This window comes from Marmota flaviventris, chromosome 15 (assembly GCF_047511675.1).
Source record: "Marmota flaviventris isolate mMarFla1 chromosome 15, mMarFla1.hap1, whole genome shotgun sequence".
In the NCBI taxonomy this organism is placed as follows: Eukaryota; Metazoa; Chordata; class Mammalia; order Rodentia; family Sciuridae; genus Marmota; species Marmota flaviventris.
Window position 1 is genome coordinate 83,057,972 of NC_092512.1, and position 20,772 is coordinate 83,078,743.

Below are 20,772 nucleotides of genomic sequence, written 5' to 3' on the forward strand. Positions count from 1 at the left end.
ATGATTAACAGCCAGAGCTGGAGGTGTGACTCGGTGGTAAAGAGTTCACCTGGAAGATCCTATGTTCAATCCCTACCACTGCAAAAAAGAAAAAATTATAAAAAGGGGAGTGGGGTATAGTTTAAAAGTAGAACACATGCCTAGCATGCAAATAACCTAAAGCAGATTGGGGGAGGGGGGTATTGGTAGAGCACTTGCCTTAGCATGCAAATAATCTGGCTTTAATCCCCAGCACTGCATAAATAAATGATAAATACATAACAATTACCAAAGGATCCACACAACCAGAAAGATCATTAGTGATATAGACGTTAGTCCTTAATTTGTGGTTAATGAAAGATGAAACATCATATTTTTTTATATCTATTTATTTTCATGTGGTGCTGAGGATCAAACCCAGTGCCTCATACTTGCAAGGCAAGCACTCCACCACTGAGTTACAGCCCCAGCCCTATTACAGTTTTTGATGTTTAAATAAAAATGGAAGAATAGAAGAAAACTTGACTTCACAGCACCGATGACCAATTTGTCTTAAATATGGGAAAAGAAAGGTTAAAAGAAGCTGGGTGTGGTGGTGAATGCCTGTAATCCCAGTGGCTCAGGAGGCTGAGACAGGAAGATTGTGAGTTCAAACCAGCCTTGGCAAAAGCAAGGCACAAAGCAACTCAGTGAGACCCTGTCTCTAAATAAAATACAAAATAGGGCTGGAGATGTGGTTCAGTGGTTGAATGCCCCTGAGTTCAAGCCCTGGTACCTAAGGGGGGGAAAAAAAAGGTCAAAGAACCTGTTTGTTTAAATTTGGAGCCATCTAAAATAGTTGTATATGTAGAGAAAAAGCAAGTAGAGAATGATAACATGTACGCACAAGAAAATGGAAGCTGAAAAGAATGTCCAGCAAATAGCAAAGATAATCTTGTTAGAGTCAAGAAGCGGCCAGAAGACTAATTCCCTCTTTCTAGTCATGTGATTTCAGACAAGGCACTGAATAAGGATAACGTTTAAAATGTTTTAGAATCATGTGTATTAAATGATAAGGTCTATAAAAAGCTTCATTTAATAAATTAGTAATATACTCTATAATATACTTTTATGTGGATATATACAATGATGTCTATAGAGAAAAATATATTTTTCTGCTAAAGCCAAGACAGCCCAGTTTAATCATAACTTTTAGGCACTGTAAAGGTTATAATACTAAGATCAATAAAACAAAAGTTACAATGTTATTTCCAATATATGTTTAAGTATTAATTTCCAATCAAGAGGCAATGGAGTCTTGGAGACCAAAAATATAGTATTAAGTACTTCAGTCAGGTATCTGTGGATTCTATAATCACTTACATTAAAAGAGCTCTGAGGGTCTTAAAGAAGAATGAAATTATGGGATTTGCCGGCAAATGAATGGAACTGCAGAATATTACTCTAAGTGAAATAGGCAATCCCAAAAAACCAAGGACTGAATATTTTCTCTGACATGGGGGATGCTAATTCACAATAAAAGAGGTGGGGCTAAGGAAGAATAGATGTACTTTGGACTAGGCTGAAGGGAGGGGAGAGGGTATGGGGATAGAAAGGATAGTAAATTATCACGAATGGGACATTATTACCCTATGTGCATATATGACTACACGACTGGTGTGATTCTACATCATGTACAACCAGAAGAATGATAAGTTATACTCCATTTTATGTATGCTATGTCAAAATATATTCTACTGTCATGTATAACTAATTAGAACAATGATAACAAAAAGAGTTCTGAGGAAGTAATAGATTAATTCTGCTTCTGAATCTATTTTAAGCCAAAGAATGTCCATTTGTAAACTAAAAGGAAATTAGCACAAATTGAAATCTTTGTGTTAGGTGTGTTCTCTGCCATGATTCACCAATTTTCACAGCAACTTGTGAGGAATATATTATTAAAATTATTTAACAGACAAGCCAACTGAGTTCAAGAAAAGCTAAATACCCTGTCCAAGGTCAAGAACTGAGTAAGAAGTAAAGCAGAGAGCCTCAGGTTGGTATGCACAACAGTGCCCAGTGCCCAGTGCCCAGGACTAGTTTTTACTCTCTGTCTCCCAGAGAGTAAAAACTAGAGCATTATACATCCCATATCTGGGCTAAAACTGTCAAAAAATCTTCTGATATCAATTGCATTGTTTTAAAACAAAAAGAAATAAACTCAGATAGTGGCAAACAGAGGCACTGCATATATATATACAAAGGCACTTTAGACTCTTAAGACCAAAGACTTCTATGATTACTACCTACATGGACATGAAAACACAGTTCTATGTTCCCTGAGATTTTTGAAATTTTATTTTTCCTTCATTTTATGCAAATTTAAAACAAACTTTTTAAAGACAGTAAACACCAATATATATAACACTTAGACTTTACAACAGTTAATATTTAGCTATGATTATTTTATCATATCCCTCTATCCATTAGTCCAGCATACTTTTTGATGCATTTCAAAACTGTAAATATCAATACACTTTAACCCATAATACTTTAGCATAGATAGCAACAGCAACAATTCAATGAGCATGTTATAACCTGGATGTTAAATGTCCCCCAAAGGCAAGGCCCATGTCTTGAAGGCTTGGTCCCCAGCCACTGACACTCTTGTGAGGTGGTGAAACATTTAGGAGGTGAGGCCTATGGAAAACAAATCAGGTGATTGGGGGCATACCCTTGAAGAAGATATTGGGACCCTTGTACTTCTCTCTCTGCTTCCCAACTGTCATCAGTTGTACAGGCCTCCTCTATCATATCCTTCTGCCCTAATATACTGTGCCTTTATAAACCAAAAGCAACAGGGCCAGGTGATCATAGACTGAAACCTCTGAAACCATGAGTCAAGATAACCCTTTCTTCCTTAAAAGTCAATTCCCTCCCACTTCAGGTATTTGTTATAGTGGTGGAAAGCTGACTAATAGCATATTTACATGAATTTAACTCTTTGGGTAAATTTTACATACAGTAAGAGACAAAAATCTTAAGCACGCCACTTGATAAGTTTTAACAAATGTTTATACCATTTACCACAAATAAAATTTTCCTATGACCCCAACAAGTTCCCCCAAGACTCTTCCCACTCAATCCTCACCCTACCTGAAGAGGCAACACTATTTTTTCTCAGCACAGATTGATTTTGCCTATTACAGAACTTGATGTTAATGGAATAAGATAGAATATATTGTTTTGAGAAATGCTTCTTTCACCTAGCAGCTTTCTGAAATTCATGTTGTTGATATATCAAGATTTCATTCCTTTTTGTTGCTAAGCTATATTCCATTTACAACTACCCCGATGCCTTTTTCTCTGACTGATGGACATATGATTCACTTCCAGTTTTTGCCTACTATGAACACTTCACCTTTTCATTTTCTCATGGGGAAATGATCCAAGAAAAAATTAATAGGAATAAAATTAATAAATCATCTAGTAGAGTATACAAAGTCATAATTTTGTTCCACATATGGTATTTGTTAGTCTTTAAGTGGGTATGCAGCAGTATTTCATTGCAGTTTTACTTAATTACTAATGATGTTGATAATGTTTTCATGTGCTCACTGATCATTCACATAACATCATTTATCAAGTATATGTTGTAATTTCTCTCCAATTGAGTTGTCTTTTTATTAGTTTGGTTCTAAAGATTTCTTACATAGTTTTGATATAAGTCCTTTACAGATATGTTTTGCTATAATATCTCCATCATTACTGGTGTCTTTTGATAAGCAGAAAATTTTTATTGTGATAAAGTTTAACTTGCAGCATTGCTTTGTGTGTGTGCGTGCACGTGTACACATAACAGCTGCTACTTTCTATATCCTCTCAAAGAACACTCTATCTATTCCCTGCTTTGTTTTTCTAGAAGTTTTGTATTCAGTTTTTACATTCAGATTTATGATCCATCTTGATTTATCTTCAGTGTACACTGTAATGCACAAGGGTAAAGGTGAACTTTTACACACATAGATATCTAGTTATTCCAGCAATATTAAAGCTTTTCTTTACTCCCACTGGATAACTTTCCTCATTAAAAAAAAAAAAAAAATCATCTTAAACAATATGGACAGACCCTTAGCCATGCTAATGAAGAGAAGGAGAGAGAAAACTCAAATCACTAACATATGTGATGAAAAAGGAAATATTACAACAGAAATACAGAAGATAATTAGAAATTATTTTGAAAACCTGTACTCCAATAAAATGCAAAATATCGAAGGCATCGACAATTTTCTAGAATCATATAATTTGCCCAAATTGAATCAGGATGATATACACAATTTAAACAGATCAGTTTTAAGTGCTGAAATAGCAGATGTCATCAAAAGTCTACCAACCAAGAAAAGCCCAGGACTGGATGGATACACAGCAGAGTTCTACAAGACCTTTAAAGAAGAACTAATACCAATACTTTCCAATTTATTTCAGGGAATAGAAAAAGAGGCAGCACTTCCAAACTCATTCTATGAGGCCAATATCACTCTGATTCCAAAACCAGGCAAAGACACATCAAAAAAAGAAAACTTTGGACCAGTATCTCTAATGAATATAGATGCAAAACTTCTCAATAAAATTCTGGCAAATCAAATACAAAAATATATCAAAAAGATAGTGCACCATGATCAAGTGGGATTTATCCCAGGGATGCAAGGTTGGTTCAACATATGGAAATCAATAAATGTAATGCATCACATCAATAGACTTAAAGATAAGAATCATATGATCATCTCAATAGACGCAGAAAAAGCATTTGACAAAATACAGCACCCCTTCATGTTCAAAACACTAGAAAAACTTGGGATAACAGGAACGTATCTCAACATCATAAATGCTACTTATGCAAAGCCTCAAGCCAACATCATTCTAAATGGAGAAAAATTGAAGGCATTCCCTCTAAAAACTGGAATAAGACAGGGATGCCCTCTTTCACCACTTCTATTTAACATAGTTCTTGAAACACTGGCCAGAGCAATTAGACGAAACAAATTAAAGGAATACACATAGGAAAAGAAGAACTCAAACTGGCACTATCTGCTGATGATATCATTCTATACCTGGAAGACCCTAAAAGTTCTACCAGAAAACTCCTAGAACTAGTAAATGAACTCAGCAAGTAGCAGGATATAAAATCAACACCTATAAATCAAAGGCATTTCTGTATATCAGTGACAAATCCTCTGAGAGGGAAACCAGGAAAACTACTCCATTTATAATAGCCTCAAATAAAATAAAATATTTGGGAATCAACTTAAAAAAAAAGAGGTGAAAGATCCATAAAATAAAAATTACAGAACCCTAAAGAAAGAAATCAAAGAAGACCTTAGATGGAAAGACATACTCTGCTCTTGGATAGGCAGAATTAATATTATCAAAATGACCATACTACCAAAAGTACTATACAGATTTAATGCAATTCTGATCAAAATCCCAATGGCATTCCTCATAGAAATAGGAAAAGCAATCATGAAATTCATCTGCAAAAATAAGAGACACAGAATAGCTAAAGCAATCCTTAGCAGAAAGAGTGAAGTAGGTGGCATCACTATACCAGACATTAAACTATACTACAGAGCAATAGTAACAAAAACAGCATGGCACTGGTACCAAAACAGACTGGTAGACTAATGGTACAGAATAGAGGACACAGAGATTAACCCACAAAATTACAATCATCTTATATTAGATAAAGGTGCCAAGAACATGCATTGGAGAAAAGATAGCCTCTTCAACAAATGGTGCTGGGAAAACTGGAAATCCAAATGCAACAAAATGAAATTAAACCTCTATCTCTCACCATGCACAAAACTCAACTCAAAATGGATCAAGGACCTAGGAATACAACCAGAGACCCTGTGTCTAGTAGAAGAAAAATCAGGCCCTAATCTCCATCATGTGGGATTAGGCCCCAACTTCCTTAATAAGACTCCTATAGCATAGAACTAAAATCAAGAATCAATAAGTGGGATGGACTCAAACTAAAAAGCTTCTTCTCAGCAAAAGAAACAATCTGTGAGGTGAATAGAGCGCCTACATCTTGGGAGCAAATCTTTACCCCTCACACATCAGATAGAGCACTAATCACTAGGGAATATAAAGAACTCAAAAAGCCAAACATCAAAAAAACAAATAACCCAATCAATAAGTGGGCCAATGACCTGAAGAGACACTTCTCAAAAGATAATATACAATCAATCAATCAAATACATGAAAAAATGTTCATCATCTTTAGCAATTAGAGAAATGCAGATCAAAACCACTCTTAAGATTTCATCTCACTCCAGTCAGAATGGCAGCTATTATGCATACAAACAACAATAAGTGTTGATGAGGATGTGGGGAGAAAGGTATATTCATACACTGCTTGTGGGACTGCAAATTGGTGTAGCCAATATGGAAAGCAGTATGGAGATTTCTTTGAAAATTGGGAATGGAACAACTCTTTGACCCAGCTATCCCTCTCCTCGGTCTATACCCAAAGGACTTAAACACAGCATACTACAGGGACATAGCCACATCAATGTTTATAGCACCACAATTCACAATACTTAAACTGTGGAACCAACCTAGATGCCCTTCAATAGATGAGTGGACTTAAATAATGTGGCATATATACACAATGGAATATTACTCAGTAATAAAAGAGAATAAAATCATGGCATTTGTAGGGAAATGGATGGAGCTAGAGAAGATAATGCTAAGTGAAGTTAGCCAATCCCAAAAAAACAAATGCAAATGTTTTCTTTAATATAAAGAGGCTGATTCATAGTGGGATAGGGAGTGGGAGCATGGGAGGAATAGGCAAACTCTAGATAGGGCAGAGGGGTTGGAGGGGAAGGGGAGGGGGCATGGGATTATTAATGATGGTGGAATGTGATGATCATTATTACCCAAAGTACAGGTTAAAAGACATGAATTGGTGTGAATATACTGTGTATACAACCAGAAATATGAAAAATTGTGCTCTATATGTGTAATAAGAATTGTAATGCATTCTGCTGTCATATACAAATAAAAAATTTACATAAAAAATCATCTTTACTCTGTGCATATCCTTATGTAGGCATCACAGTCTTAATTACTGTAATATTAGAGTAAATCTTAAAATCAGGTAGACAGAAGTTTTTGTAATTCTATTTTTGTAATTTGTCTTCCCTTTGTAATTCTTCAATATTGCTTTGAATAACCTACATACTTTCTATTTCTATATAAATTTTATAATTAGCTTGTCCATTTCTACCAAAAGAAAAAAAGCCTGCTAAGATAATGAGTCCTACCATTATAATTTATAGATCAACTAGGAGAGAATTGTATTGTTTAATTTCCAAGTACCTGGGTTTTTCCTGAGTATATTATGGTCATTGATTTCTACTTCAAATTTTATTGTGGTTTGAGAATATTTTGAAATGTATTGAGACATGTTTTATGGCCCAATATATTATTTATCTTGGTAAACATATTGTGCACACTTAAACAGAAAGTGCACTTTATTATATTCTAGTTCGTGAAGTTCTACAAATGCCAATGAGGTTAAGGGGGTTGATAAATGTTTTCAGATCTTTTTTTTTTCTAGATCATCTATAAATTATAGCACAGTGTCAAAATTTCCACCTGTGACTGCAAATCTTATTAAGTACATAAAAATTGATGATTGATATTTATTCCTAATGAGTTTTATCACTAATAAAACTTTTATCACCAATAAAAACTGATGGCAATATTTTTATTGTCAATAATACTGTCATGAAGAACAAATATAAATACTTCACATTTCTTATGCTACTTACATGCTACTTAGTTTTCCATACATTTACTTTCAATCTGTGTAATTACATTGAAAATGTACCTCTGCTTGACAGCATACAGGAAGTCTTGCTTTCTATCCAATTTTCAATCTCTACCTTCAAATAAAATGCTTTATTTATCTTTATTAATACAATTAACAGGACTAACCTAGTTTTATAATCTTGCCATTTTTTCAAACCACTTGTTTTATATTTCCCATGTTCCTCCCTTTGAAATTTACTTTGGATGCTCTAAATATATTTTCAATTTTGATTTTTCTCTTGTTTTTTTTTTGACTATACTTCTTTTTTCTTTCTTTCTAGTGTTTGTTCTAGGAATTATAATATAGGTCTATTTCATAATGGACATAAGAGTTAATCTTCCTACTTTATATAAAATAAGAACCTACTTAGCACATAGTTCCATCCATATACTGTAGCTGTCATATCATATATATGTGTGTCATAAATGCCATATCATAGTGTTACAAGTTTTGCTTTAAATGGTCAGGTTTATGTATTTTTAATTAGGATGGGGGAAAGACATATTTACCAGGTGCAGTGGTCTTCATTCCTAAGATCTCAGTTTTCATCTTGTATCACTTTCCTTCAGCTTAAAAAAAAATTTATTCCTACAGATCTGCTGCAATGAAATGGTTTAATTTTTGTTTACCTAAAAATGTCTTTATTTTACCCTTCATTCTTGATGAATTTTACTACAGGGACACAGCCACATCAATGTTTATAGCAGCAAAATTCACAATAGCTAAACTGTGGAGCCAACCTAGATGCCCTTTAGTGAACGAATGGATTCTAAAAAAAGTCACATATATACACAATAGAATTTTACTCAGCAATAAAAGAGAATAAAATCATGGCATTCGAATAGAGCTAGAGAAGATAATGCTAAGTGAAGTTAGCCAATCCCCAAAAAACAAATGCCTAATGTTTTCTCTGATCTAAGGAGGCTGACTCATAGTGGGTAGGGAGGAATAGATTAATTCTAGATAGGGCAGACGGGTGGGAGGGGAGGGGAGGAGGCAGGGGATTAGCAAGGATGGTGGAATGTGAGACATCATTATCCATAGTACATATATGAAGACACAAATTGGTGTCAACATACTTTACATACAACCAGAGATATGAAAAATTGTGCTGTATACATGTAATAAGAATTGTAATGTATTCTGCTGTCATTTATTTTTTTAAATCAATAAAAAAAAGAAAAGAACTTTTATTTTGTTAGAGAATTCTGAATTGACTTTTGTTTTACTAGCACTTTAAAGGTGCTTATAGCCTGCTGGGCTGTATTATGTCTGATAGGAAGTCAGCTATTATTTGTTATTCCTAAGTTTATCAGCATGCTTTCAAGTTTTTTTTTTTTTTTTTTTTTTTTTGGTCTATTGTTTTAAATAGCATCACTATGATGTGTTTAAGAGTTATCCTATTTATCTTGTTTGAAATTCACTGTATTTCTTGAATATGTATATTCACATTTTTCTTTAAAGAATTTTTTATCTCATTATTGCTCTAAAATTTTTTGCCTCATTTCCACTCTGTTGTATTTCTAGGACTCTAATAATACATGTTAGACCTTTTGCTCTATTGTCTTACAAATCACTGAAGCTAGCTTCATTTTTTGAAATCTTTTTCACTTGTCAAGATTAAATAATTTCTTCTAATCTACCAAGTTTGCTGATTCTTCTATCTTTTCCCAAATCTTCTGTAATCCCAGAAACTATAGAATTTTAATATTAAGTATAGAATTTTCATTGTGGTTTTTTATTTAGGTTTTATTTCACCTGACATTTCTTTTCTGTTCAATCATGATATTCATATTGCCTATTACATAGTTAAATAGTTACAACAGCTGCTAATTCTAACACAGGAGTTATGTTAAGGCCAGTCTCAATTAATTGACTCACTTAAGTATGGTCACATTTTTCAGTTTTTGTATGTATGTAAGAGTGTGTGTGTCTATTAATTGTGGAGTGTATCCTGGAAACTATGAACAATATATTTTTAGCAACTTTGGGCTTTATTATGTTATTCTGAAAGTATTTAGTTTTTGTTTAATAGCAATTTATTTGGCTATGTTCATTCTCAAACCTTCTCTCTTATGGTGGACAGCAAATTCTTTAACTTTTAAACTAGGATTTCCATGCAGAATTTGAGGTACCCTCATAAGATTCTACTTTATATACTCTCTAACTTGCCTCCCTAAATTTGTCCTCTGATTTCTTTCTTTCTTTTCTTTTTTTAAACAGTACTGGAGATTAAACCCAGGGACTCATGCATCTATCACTGAGCTACACCCCAGTTCCCATCGTGTAAATTCTACCCAAGCTTTAGCAATAATACACAACACTGACTGGTTCTTGTCCTCAGGCAAACAGCAAAAAAAAAAAAAAGTAAAAAATCTACTTTGTTCCTTCCTTCTTTCAAACATCACATATTCAATTTCTGTCTTTCCATTGTGCTTTCATACGTATTTTTATGTTCTGTAAAAAAAACTATCATTGTTTGCAGAAAATATAAACACATGCTATTCTGTCTTAACAGAAAGTAGAACTCTTAAGCATTGTTTCTGATGTTAGAAAACTCTAGGACTATAAAAGTCACACCTGTGGTGACTTACATCACTACTTTTTAACATTATATGGTTGCAACATTATTTCCCACACCAATCCTTTTTCTATTCTAGAACTTATTATATAAGGAAATAGAAGCATTTGGGAAATTGAAGGAAAAAAAGGAGAAATGGGATGACAGAATGATAGTAAAGGAGAAGGATGATTTAAGTTAAGAAAACAAATTAACAATATCCTTGTCCTGGTATCTCATAAGCTAAAGTTCAGGCAAGCAAGAAAGGAGAGATAGGAAAGATAAGAAAAAATTCTGGCACTGATGCTACAACTGATATTGGTACATACAATTACTCACTTTGAGAAAGAGAATAAAAGGTCATAAATAGCACAGGAATTATAAAATAGCAACAACAAGAATACAGATCGCTCAATATACTCTTCAACATTCCTCTTTGTAGCATGAGAACACACTAGAATTTGGATTTTTTCCTTAAATATAATGTTTCCATAATTTAGTATTCAAAATAATCATACAAAAAGCATGACTTAAACTTTCCAACTTCCCTTAACAAGCACTAAATTTTATCAGTCTTTCTATAAACATACTTATACGAGATGGTTTCTTTTTTATTGATTTTATTATTTTTTTAAAATAGACGACAACAGTGGAATGCATTATAATCCTTATTACACATATAAAGAAGAGATGTTTTCTAAAATGTAAACTTTTAACCGTGCTAATTAACTCCTTCAACTGTATACATTAGATGGATGCAGTCAAGGGATCCTAGGATCATGGTGGAGTAGGAAGCACCAGGAATCGGTGTTCTAGCATAGAAAACTATTGAGGTGATAGAATCTATTACTATGTAACTACTTTGAAACTCTGGGTTCTATTAACGTTTTGCACCTTCCAAATAAGTCTTGAAATGGCAGTTAACTATAGTCAGTATCAGGTGTTAGCAGAGTAGTAGCTATGCATCAGCCAACTTAAACTCCATCACACAAGTTTATGGCAAGCATAATAGGAGAGAGAGAGGAAGAGGAGGAGGAGGAGGAGGGAGAGGGAGAGGAGGAGGAGGAGGAGGAGGAGGAGGAGGGAGAGGGAGAGGAGGAGGAGGAGGAGGAGGAAGAGAGAGAGAGAGAGAGAGAGAGAGAGAGAGAGAGAGAGAGAGAGAGAGACACTGACTCTGACTTTTTCCTCCAAATATCTGATTACAGAGAGAGGTGGGAAGCCATTGTTACACTTCCACCCACTGTTACAAGGCCATTCCCTCCTGCTGAAGTGACTGTCATGAGATTCAAAGGCTGTAGCCCTTTTTAACCTTAAATTTTCTTGTGAACCCCTTTGGAAAGCTGTACATTAAAGATTAGGACATTCAAAAGCAATTGTAAACTGGGCGTAGTGGTACACACCTTTAATCCCAGAAGTCTGGGAGGCTAAGACAGGAGATCTCCAGCCTCAGCAACTTAGCAAGACCTTATCTCAAAATTAAAAAAAAAAAAAAAAAAAGAACTAAAGATACAGCTCCATGGTGGTTCAAACCCCAGTACCAAAAAAAGAAATAAAAACAACAACAATAAAAACAAAGATGTGGAAAAAAGCAACAAATGCCATATAAAAAAAGAGAGAACAAAAATTATACCTGAATATCAACACCAATAAATAGAAGGCCTAAAAAGAAGTACTTTTCTGGAGCTGAAATATACAACAATGGAAATGAAAAATTCACTGGATGGATACTAAGGCAGATTTGAGAAGGCAGAAGAAAGAATGACAATGAAAATTATTGAGAATGAGGAACACAAAGAAGAGTGGAAATAAATGATCATACAATAAGGGATCTGTGCAACATCATCAAATGAACTAAGATATGCACTGTGAGAATGTCAAAGGAGAGGAGAGAGGGTGGATGTCAAAGGAGGAGAGAGAAGCAAAAAGAATATTTGAAGAACTAGCCGCAAACTTCCCAAACTAATGAAAGATATGAATAAAAATATTAGGAAAGCCAGGCATGATGGTGTGCCCTTATAATCCTAGATACTACAGAGACTGAGGCATGCGAATCTCAAGTTCAAAGCCAGCCTGGGCAACACAGGGAGATTCCATCCCAAATAAAACAAAATATTCAGGAAGATCAAAAAACTAGAATATACACTCAGATTCACACTAAGACACATTATAATCAAACTTTCAAAGACAAAGAATATCTTGAAAGGAGTGAAAGAAAAGCAACTTGTCATATGTAAGATTCTCAAGAAAACTATAAGCACATTTCTCTCATCAGAAATTTTGGAGGCCAAAGACAGTAGGCCAACATATTAAAAGTCTTAAAGAAACAAACAAACACACACACAAAAATCCTCTATCTGGAGAAATTAAGATAGTTCCAGATTAATAAAAACTGAGGAAGTTCATCACTACTAGACTTGCTATGAAAATTACAGGAGCTCCTGCAAGTTGAAATGAAAGGACACTACACAAAACTAAAAGTTACCTGAAGAAATAAAGAGCTGAATAAAAGCAAATTTATGGGCATTTATAAAATCTAATATTATATATAATAATAATGTATATATTATTGTATGACTTAAGAGACTAATACATTTTTTTATTATTAGTCTAAAAAGTGGTCCTAGTGTAATTTTGATATGTAACTCTACCTTTTGTTTTCTACATAATTTAAGAGAATGGATTTAAAAGAATTATTAGTTTATGTTTGGGGGCACACAATGTAAAAGATTCGATTCTGTGACATCAATCACCTAAAGGAGTGAGAATGTAGTTATAAAAAAGCAATGTGTTGTTGTATGCATTGGAGTTAAGCTGGTACACATTCAATCAAAAAGTTAAAATGTCATTATTTAAACATAATTCCCATGGCATCACAAAGAAAAGAGTTACAGAATATACAAAAGAGGAGAATTAACAATTAACTAAACACAAAAAAAGATAGTAATGCAGAAAAATGAGGGACAAAATAAGTAAAACAGGATATTAAAAAAACAGCAAAATTACAGAACTTCCTCTATACCAATAATTACTTTAAATGAATTAAGCTCCCCAATCAAAGGACAGAGATAGGTAGCTTTTATTTAAAAAAAAAAAAAAATCCAACTACATATTGTTTATGCTAGAATCACTTTAGATTCAAGATATTAAAAGATTGAAATCAAATAGTAAAGACACTCCATACAAATAGTAACTATAAGAGAGAAGAGAGGGCCATACTAATACCAGAAAAAAAAGACTTGAATCAAAAAAGGTTATGAGAGATAAGGAAGTACATATATATTAAAAAGAGGTTCAATACGAAAGATATAAAAATTACAAATATTTATGTACCTAATAAGAGACTTTAAAATATATAAAGCCAAAACTGACAGAATTAAAAGGAGAAATGGTTCATAATTATAGTTGATGGAATCAATACCCTCCTCAGTAACAGAACAACCAGACAGAGTAAGGAAATAGAGGACTTAACACAATAAACTGACTAGATCTAACACATTTATACAACATTACAACACTGTATCCAACAACAGCATACACATTATTCTCAAGTGTACATAGGACAAGTTCCAGGTTAGACTAATTGTTAAGCCACAAATTAAGTCAAAATGTGTCATAAACATACAATAGAATAATATTCAGCCTTAGAAAGGAAGGACATTCTCACGACACAGATTAACCATAAGGACATTATACTAAGTGAAATAAGCCAATCACAAAAAAGATAACATATGATTCCACTCACATGAGTTAATTAAAGGAGTCATATTCAGAATGACAGAAAGTAGAATGGTGGTTTCCAGGAGTTGGGGGTCAGGGGAAAATCAGGAGTTATTGGTTAATGGATACAGAGTTTCAGGGTTTTTTTGTTTTGTTTTGTTTTAATATTTTTAGTTGTACTTGGATACAATACCTTCATTTTGTGTATTTATTTTTTATGTGGTGCTAAGGATCCAATCCAGGGCCTCACAGATGATAGGCAAGCGCTCTGGCCCCAGAGGTTCAGTTTTATAAGATGAAAAGAGTTCTGGAGATGGAAGATAATGGTTCCACAGCATTACACAAATATTTCATACCATAACTTTAAAAATAGTCAGATATAAGGTTTATGTTAGGTGTATTGTTTAATTAAAAATACTAGAAAACAATTATAAATACTCAGATTTAGAAATACTTAAAAATTTTTGTCAGATGACTTTCCTGTTTTGTTAAAACTTTTCCACAATTCCTTCTTCTATGAGTTATCAAATAATTTTTTCTTCCCCTACTGGTAAAGAGCAAAAAGAAATCATCTGTTTCATAACAATGAAGCCAAACTTCAAACTTACAAACCACATTTGCTTTCTGTTTGAAACTGCATGAACCACTACTTCTAGGTCTTTTACTGTGCCAGTCAGCTTCTGTTTACCTTCTTACCAAAAAGCTTGAACCTCATTCTAGTTATCTGATATGTATTATGTCGTTTAGCCTGTATTTTCATAGGGATCACTACGTAAAGTGCATGGAAATTACATAACAAAGTTTACCTAAATCTGATTTCCTGCATAGTTCCTTAAAAAAAAAAAAAATGTAGGTTTACCACAACTGTGTGGTATATCTCTGCTGCCCTCTACAGGAATGATTCTTAGATGACAATGATAAAACAAACTGAAAATCCAGGCAGCAGCATTGTCAACCAACATGGAAAGTCGATTCTGCAATTTGTATGTGGGGTAAAAATGGGAGTTCATAACCCACTTGAATCAAATGTATGAAAGATGATAGGTCATGAGCTTTGTAATGTTTTGAACAACCAATAAAAAAAAAAAAAAGAAAGTCACGTCCATAATCAACTACATTTGTTAAGTGTGCTAAAAGACAGTAGTACAGAGAAGTTACTGCCATGGACTTTGGTTCCTTCCATGCTTTCCTTCAAGTAATTCAGCATGTTACATTCCAAGGAATATAACACAAATCGTTAAAAAGAATTTGGCATCAGACTACATAAATTAAAATCACACTCTGCCATTTACTAGCTGTGCCTCCGTTCCCTCATCTTTCAAAAGGGCTTAATAGTATTATTTACCTCATATATTCGACACTTAGAAAAGTGGTTAACACAGTAAGAACTCAGGGTATGGTTAGTAATCTTATTATTGCTATTAGTATTACTTGACACTACAGCAAAATGGTTAGAACCACAGCTCAGAAGCTAGAATGCCTGAATTAGAATCCTGTATTAGTTAGTATTAGTAGTTTAAAACACAATGAAAATTATTTAATTATCCCCCTCAGAATTCTCATCTGGAAAATAGGGAAGATAAAAACAGCTCCCACCTCACAGAGTTATTTAATGGTAATTAAAAGTAGATAAACAGGGCTGGAGATATGGCTCAAGCGTAACGCACTCGCCTGGCATGCGTGGCGTGCTGGGTTCAATCCTCAGCACCATGTAAAATAAAATAAAGATGTTGTGTCCACCGAAAACTGAAAAATAAATATTAAAAAATTCTCTCTCTCTTCTCTCCCCCCCAAAAAAGTAGATAAACAAAAATAAATAAATAATTACCAAGTCCAAGGAAAACAAAAAGTTGTGAGAGAAAAATAATAATTGAAAGATCAACAGAAAATTTTAGATCATGGCATGCTTCTTAGCCTGCTTACAAATAATTAATTCCAGAACAGATAAGAAGGCATGAATACAAAGATAAGAACAATTAAGGAAACCCCACCAAAGGCACAAAATAAAGCACAAGTAACCTGCCCTAGAGACAAGGAAGTAATGTTTTCAAAACTTCAAAGAAAAATTATTCTCAATCAGAAATTCTGTACAAGTTTTCAGTCACATACCAATGTATGATAAAAACATCTTCAGACATGCATTCTCAAAAATATTATCTTCTGTAAATTATTTCTGAAGCCACTGGAAGATGTGTTCAACCAAGGCAAGGATGAAAACATAAAATATAGGATAAAAATGGAGCTCTACACAGGAGAGAAGTAAATAAATTTCTTGAATAGTGGTAAAAGGAGACATCAGAGTGACAATGTCCACGAAACCAAGAGGACCCTAAGTTCAAATTGGAGCACATAGGAGGTTGTGGGTGGGCGTTCTCCAAGAAAATGGAATTGACAGAATGCCTGTTATTTCTGAAATGCTTAACAACAAAGCAGTAAATGGATGGTCTCAAACTAAAAAGTTTCTTCTCAGCCAAAGAAACAATCTGTGAGGTGAATAAAAAACCTACATCTTGGGAGCAAATCTTTACCCCTCACATCAGATACAGCACTAATCTCTAGGGTATATAAAGAACTCAAAAAGCTAAACACCAAAAAAAACAAATAACCCCAATCAATAAATGGGCCAACGACCTGAAGAGCCACTTCTCAGAAGAGGATATACAAATCAACAAATTCATGAAAAAATGTTCATCATCGCTAGCAATTAGAGAAAAGCAAATCAAACTCTCACTCCAGTCAGAATAGCAGCTGTCAAGAACAGAAACAACAATAAGTGTTGACAAGGATGTGGGGAAAAAGGTACACTTACACATTGCTGGTGGGACTGCAAATTGGTGCAGCAAATATGGAAAGCAGTATGGAGATTTCTTGGAAAATTGGGAATGGAACCACTCTTTGACCCAGCTATCCCACTCCTCAGTCTATACCCAAAGAACTTAAAAACAGTGTACTACAGGGACACAGCTATATCAATGTTTGTAGCAGCACAATTCACAATACCTAAACTGTGGAACCAACCTAGATGCCCTTCAATAGATGAGTGGATTAAAAAAATGTGGCATATATACACAATGGAATATTACTCAGCAATAAAGGAGAATAAAATCATGGCATTTGCAGGTAAATGGATGGAGCTAGAGAAGATAATGCTAAGTGAAGTTAGCCAATCCCAAAAAAACAAATGCTGAATGTTTTCTCTGATATAAGGAGGCTGATTCATAGTGGGGTAGGGAGAGGGAACATGGGAGGAAAAGACAAACTCTAGATAGGGCAAAGGGGTGGAACGAGAAAGGAGGGGACATGGGGTTAGAAATGATGGTCGAATGTGATGGACATTATTATCCAAAGTACATGTATAAAGACACAAATTGGTGTAAACATACTTTGTATACAACCAGAGATATGAAAAATTGTGCTCTATATGTGTAATAAGAATTGTAATACATTCCACTGTCATATATAAATTTTAAAAATTAATTAAAAAATTGAGGGGCTGGGGATGTGGCTCAAGCGGTAGCGCGCTCGCCTGCCATGCGCGCGGCCCGGGTTCGATCCTCAGCACCACATACAAACAAAGATGTTGTGTCCGCCGAAAAACTAAAAAAAAATAAATTTAAAATTCTAAAAAAAAAAAAAAATTGAAAAAAAATAAATAAAATATTTAATGGTAATTAAAAATAGAAAAACAAAAATAAATAAATAATTGCCAAGTCCAAGGAAAACAAAAAGTTGTGAAAGAAAAATAATATTCACATTTTTAATATCATGTATCAATATTATTGATTCACAATTGTGTAAATACTGAATAGAGTAGTATCTAACCCCACCTTAATATATTTGTACCAAGTGGGATAATGGAAATACAGAAAACTTTCAGTGTATTTCAGATGGAAGTGAGATGAGGGTTGACAAGACAGCTCAGTATTTATCCATGTTGAGAAGTATAATATAAGTATTATTTGGATATAAAGTGGTTAAGACAAAAAAATCCAGTAGATTCAAAAGACTCTGAGAAGACACCTAAAGGCTCTAATGAGCAAATGTTGTAAACAAAATAAAACTTTTTGAAATACTTTCTTCTTACCTTAGGAAGCTCAGATAGTCTCTCATCACTTGTCAAAGAATGACTACTTGCACAAGAGGCACAATCTGAGATTTCTACAGCACCCTTACCATCTTCCCATTCATTATATTCACTAGCATCTTCCTTGTCACTGTCAATCTCCCAGTCAATAAACTGTAATTCATCTAAAAGATACAATTTAAAAACATTTTTTTTAATCTATTTCACATTTTCAGTACCTAATACATCCATGTTACTGGGTGATTTTTTTAAAAAAATATATTGATAGTAAAAAGTAGATTTCTACTCTTTTCTCCAGTGACTGTCCCTCAGACTTACAAGTTGTTGGGATTACATACGTGTACCACCAAGCCCAGCTTTTTATTGTTTTTCAATACTTATAATTTCTCCAGCATGTTCAAGAAAATATGATATATATGTTATTTTTTTCAGCTTTCTCACATATCTTAATTGTTCTCACTTAACATAATGAAGAGTTTTTCTTTTACCACTAAGGAATGAATATCCCCATTCTTTTCTACAATTTAGTATTCCACTGCATAACTGAACAATAGCTTATTTAAATCATCTACTAGAAATGATTTTTCAAATGTCTCCACCCAATAACTTTTTCTGTAGATTTCTTTCATCAATAAGGAAACAAATAAATTCAGCATTTAGTTTACTTCATAAGCATTAACTAGATGCTACTTTTGTAAAATTTTAAATCTGAAAGCTAAATTATTTTCATATATTAAACAACCAAATATACTGATTCTAATCTGCTATGCTTAAATAAATGAAAGCAGTTATTAAAGATGAATTATTTTTGAGGGATAATACATAAACTTTTCCTACAATACAAAGAATGATACTCCTTAATAGTTACTTCAGCAACTCAGAAGGGTAATAAAATATCATGATCCTATTTTGTAGGACTGATAGTAATAATTACACTTCCAGTAAAGTGAAGTAATATTAAAAAGAAAAAAACATACTATCTTTAATACCTGAATGGACCTAAAAATTTAAAAAAGACAGAAAATTTAAGCTAAAGTTAAAATATGGAATAAACAAAACAAAATCTTTTACATGATACTTTATTCCAGAAGCACAGTGAAAATCCATTATAATCATTAGAAAATACTAGAGGTTGGGGTAAGTTGTGTCTCTAGTAACTTAAGAAATTTTGCCAATGTCATGTCCAATTCAAATGAAGAAGGGGAATTTTTTAAGAGAAAAACATTTTTTAAATTTAAACTTTTGTTTTTCCTTTTAACCCCAATTCTGGCCTGTACAGACTAAAGTCTCTTGACTATATGGCTAAAAAAAGGTCTAGGAATACTAAAGGTTATGAAGCCATCACACAGCAAAGAAGTCAGACATCTCTGGGTCTGAATATCAACTGGCACACTTATTGTGGGACTGGAGCAGTGACTTGACTTTTCAAAGTTCCAAATTTCTTCTATAAAATGAGGGTACTTCTTAGCTTGTAGGATATAGTATATAGGAAAGAAAATAACATATATAATGCCCACTCAAGTGTCTGGGACAACATAATATCTTGACAAATGGAATAGCTGTCATTCACTAAAGGTAAAAAAAGAAAGACAGATTGGGGAATATGAGAAAAGAGAAGCAGAGGGGAAAGACAGAAATGTCCAGCAGCTGCAAACATGACTGCATACACTCCAAGGATAATTTACTTGTTATCTACAATTCAACTTTATATGAAAAGTCAACAATATATTAACTCATTTTGAAGTAATTAGCCCAAGGAACCTCTCCATTTTATGAATAGAGTTTTGGAAACTACCAAATACTTCTTTTAATACAAGAAGACAACATAATTTTTTATTTTTTATGCCAGTTTTGAGATATAATTCATATACCATTACTATTTATCCAAGAAAAGCATACATTTGTCAATATTGAAATTATGTTCTAAAGTATGTGAATAAAAGCAACATAATTTCAATTAATATGCTTGAATTAATAATATAAGCACTATCAGCTTATGTATAAACTTGAAATATCACTTCACCTGAGAACTACTAAAATATCAAGGATAGTCACCAAAATGGCATACAAAATGTTCAAACCACCATACAAAATGTTTAATCACCTGCCAAAGAGGCTGTTCATCCAAACCTAACCTTGACTGAGTATCTAACATGAACTATCAGAGTTAAAAGTCACAAGTTATTTTGAAAGCATTAAGATTTTTAAATACTCCAGATTTTTAAATTTGCACAAGGACATAATTTCCATAATAGCACAAATATGGTTATCAATTAGAGGTGATATTATACTACAGAGGACCAACATATTTAGTTGTCAAAAACTGGGGGTGGTGGGTACTACTGTGATCTAGTGGGTAGAGGCCAGGGATGTTTCAAAACACCCTACATAATATGCATAGGAAATTTCTCCTTATAACAGAATTACCTGGCTCCAAATGGCAATGGTATCAAGGTTGAGAAACCTTGTTTTTAAACAAACTAAAACATGATGCAATATAAAAGGCCATCAGAACAGAAATTTGATGTTATACTTCTACCACACATTGGTTGTCACAGTATTTATTCA

The 20,772-nt window shown here is 33.5% G+C and overlaps 1 protein-coding gene across 3 annotated transcripts in view; it reads right to left on the reverse strand.

Annotated features, from left to right (window-relative positions):
- Positions 1 to 20,772, reverse strand: part of Spidr (scaffold protein involved in DNA repair) — a 391,802-nt gene that overhangs the window by 335,330 nt on the left and 35,700 nt on the right. For 2 of the 3 annotated variants that reach the window (XM_027932800.2, XM_071602380.1), the window contains exon 5: positions 18,205 to 18,368. In XM_027932800.2, the coding sequence (XP_027788601.2) occupies positions 18,205 to 18,368 (164 nt within the window). Of the gene's footprint in view, positions 1 to 18,204; positions 18,369 to 20,772 lie in introns of those variants that run through there. The other variant, XM_071602381.1, reaches the window with a different exon arrangement.